At 51.3% G+C, this 3009-nt stretch overlaps 1 protein-coding gene across 1 annotated transcript in view; it reads right to left on the reverse strand.

The window, feature by feature from the left end:
* Positions 1-1431, reverse strand: part of LRRC58 (leucine rich repeat containing 58) — a 28322-nt gene extending 26891 nt beyond the window's left edge. The window contains exon 1 of the mRNA XM_069069992.1: positions 236-1431. Coding sequence (XP_068926093.1) covers positions 236-762 — 527 coding nt within the window. The 5' untranslated portion in view covers positions 763-1431. The remainder of the gene's footprint in view (positions 1-235) is intronic.
* Between the last annotated feature and the right edge of the window lie 1578 nt (positions 1432-3009).

Here is a 3009-nt window from a genome sequence, read left to right on the forward strand (position 1 = left end):
GAGGGGGGGCGGGGGGGTTCCTCTTCCAGGGAGAGACCCCCTCTGTTGATTCTCCATGGGGTTTTTCCTAAAAGCTGCTCACTATGGGGGTCTCCCCTGGAGGAGCAGTAGTGGGGGGGAACTCCCCTGAAGGAGCAGTAGAGGAGTCTCCCCAGAGGCAGCACACTGGGGGGGAGGGGTGTCTCCTGGAGGAGCAGTAGAGGGTCTCCCTGGGTGCGGCGCGCCCTCCCCTCACCTCTGGAGGTTCTCGATCTCGGGTGGGATGGTGTGCAGCTGGTTGCCGCCGAGGCTGAGCGTCTGCAGCGCCCGCATCTCCAGCAGCGCGGGGGGCACCTCCTGGAAGCAGTTACCGCTGAGGTTGAGCACCTGCAGGGTGCGGCAGAGCGGCGCCTGGGCCAGGCCCTTGGGCAGCGAGCCGGGGCCGCCGAGCCGGTTGTTCTTGGCCAGCAGCGTGCGCAGGCAGCGCAGGGACAGCAGCTCGGGCCCCAGCGCCACCAGCCCGTTGCCGCTCACGTCCAGCAGCTGCAGCTGCGGGAAGCTGGCGCCCAGGGTCCGCGGCAGCGACACCAGCCGGTTGTGCGGCAGCAGCAGCCGCTGCGTCTCCCGGGAGCCCCGCCGCTCCTCGGCCCGCACCTCCAGCTCCTGCGCCAGGGCCTCCGGGGACACGCCGAGGCGCGACAGGTTCAGCTCCGACTCGGTGGCTCCGGCCCCGGCGGCCCCGGCTCCGGCGACCACGGCCGCCGCAGCTCCGGCCTCCTCCATCCTTCACCTCCTAACGCCGAAGAGCTAGCGGCCCCGTAACCTGGATACGCCCCGCCTTATTCCTGCCCTGGCAACGAGGGGATTGTGCGCGAGCGCTGCTTCCGCCGCTGCCCCGGAACCTGAGTAAACAGACTTCTGAGGCAGCGTCCGGGGAGGGAAATTCTCTTTGAATGCTGCTTCTGGGGGCGGGGCTGGGGGCTGCTTGGGTGCTTCACACCCCCCGCGGAGGACAGGATCACGTGGCTGGGCACGTTGGCTCCGGATCCTGGAAGCCTTAGGTCCTGGGACCTCTCTGGGCTGGCGGCTCTCGCTGGCGGAGGGAGAGTCTCTCAAGCCTCCGATCTCAGCTTCTGCCTGGCGGTCTCTGTGCGAGAGCTCTTTTAACCCTTTGATTCAACCCGGATGTCAGTAGGCATTGGTATCTACAGTGTCCAGGTGGAACACTTGCCAGCTTATGCAACGCAAAGGAAGACGCAGCTCTCCTGTGCTTGTGTAAACAGCGCGTAGCCGCTTGTGCAATCCCGCTTGGCTGTGGCAGAATTGTTCACACTTCTCACCTCCAACCGCTCCTTCCCAAACCCCCCAGCTCACACTAAGGTCCTTGACCCATTGAGTTTTGCCAGTAACTTAAGCCCTTTCTTTCGGCCTGCTGTGCCCTGATCCAATGCAAAGTGTGCAGTGCCGGGCCAGTGAAAAATAAAACAGAACTGCTACCAGCAAGCTTCCAACTATCTATATACATGTAGCTTTCATTTCTAAGGATCCTACATCTTCCCCAACCCCACTCCCTTTGCATAGAGAATGGAGTGCCTACCCCATCCAGCCTTTATGCAGTCTACCTACTCATGTTCCCTAATGAAATGAGCTGGGTTTTCTTACCCCTCCAGAGGGGGAAGTCATCTAAATCTGAGGATTGCTGCGCCCAAGCGTCTGGAACAAATTAACACAAACCCAATTGGGGGGGGAGGGGTGATGGGGTGGGGAGGAAGGTGTTCCTATAGTTCTCTTGACTTTGCTTGGGTGCCAGTTGACCATCAGTTCTAACTAACTCTCCTTGTGACCAATCCATGGAGGGGGAGGGGGTCTAAAATTTTTCTGTTGATATTTTTTACATAATTCTTTGTGTTGCTTCTGCAAAATTTTTCTTTTCTTTCTTCCCCCCCCCCTTTTTTTTTGTAATGTGTTTGCACCCTGCTGGCACTGCCTCTCTGGCTGTGGCAGAATTTGAATTCTTTGGAGACTGTCGATTGGCATGACTGACACTCAGAAGACAATGTGGGAAAGAATGCTGCTGTTTAAAAAGACAAGCCTGTCAGGGAGAAACTTGGAGTCCTTAAAAGAATTGTGCGATATCTTTTATAGCTCATCCATCCACAGACATATTCATGATAGATATCACAAAGGGGCAGGCAGTGAGCTAGGCGTAAAATTGGACAAAAAGAGGGAAAAGGGTAGTTAGCTTTTAGCAAATTGTAGAACTATTACTATTATCTAAAAATATGCTGTTTAAGAGTTAATACTAGACTATGTAATAAAAGAATATACTATTTGATAAGGTGAATGGATAGAGAGCTGATCTCTTCAGTGGGAAAGTAGAATAAAATCTGATACTTGCTAGCTATGTGACCCCCAAGTACATTAACTTCTCTCAGTACCCCAAGCAATTCTCTAAGACTTAAAGTGATTAGATAAGGTGAAGTTGCATTAGTTATCTTTTCTTCCCTATACTAAAGAAACCATAGATCTGATTTTTTTTAATAGACATTGTTTCAATAGGGAAATATTGTCTGTTATCTGGAAATAGCATTTCCTTTGAAAGCTGATTCAGAATTTCTGACAATATAATTTCTTCATTGGTTAAAAGCCGATTAAATCCTTGGGGGAAAAATACATGTATTTCATTGTTTGGAAAAGTTGTGACGGCTTATAAAACAAATAGGTTAATATTTATTTTTCATTTTCAATTTATTTACTTACTTTTGTTTTCAACATTGATTTCCACAAGATTTTGAATTACAAATTTTCTCCCCTTCTTTCCTCTAACCCCACCCCAAGATAGCAAACCTACTGGATACCCCTTCCCCCAATCTGTACTCTCTTATATCCTTTCCCATCAACCCCCAACTTTCTAGTAGAGCAGGATGGATTTCTATACCCCAGTGCCTGTATATCTTATTTCCCAGTTGCATGTAAAAAGCAATTTTTTTTTAACATTTGTTTTTAAAACTTTGAATCCCAGATTCTTTC

Source organism: Petaurus breviceps, unplaced genomic scaffold (genome assembly GCF_028583685.1).
Source record: "Petaurus breviceps papuanus isolate PSGF00001 unplaced genomic scaffold, PetGlider_PUasm1.0 90792, whole genome shotgun sequence".
NCBI lineage: Eukaryota > Metazoa > Chordata > Mammalia > Diprotodontia > Petauridae > Petaurus > Petaurus breviceps.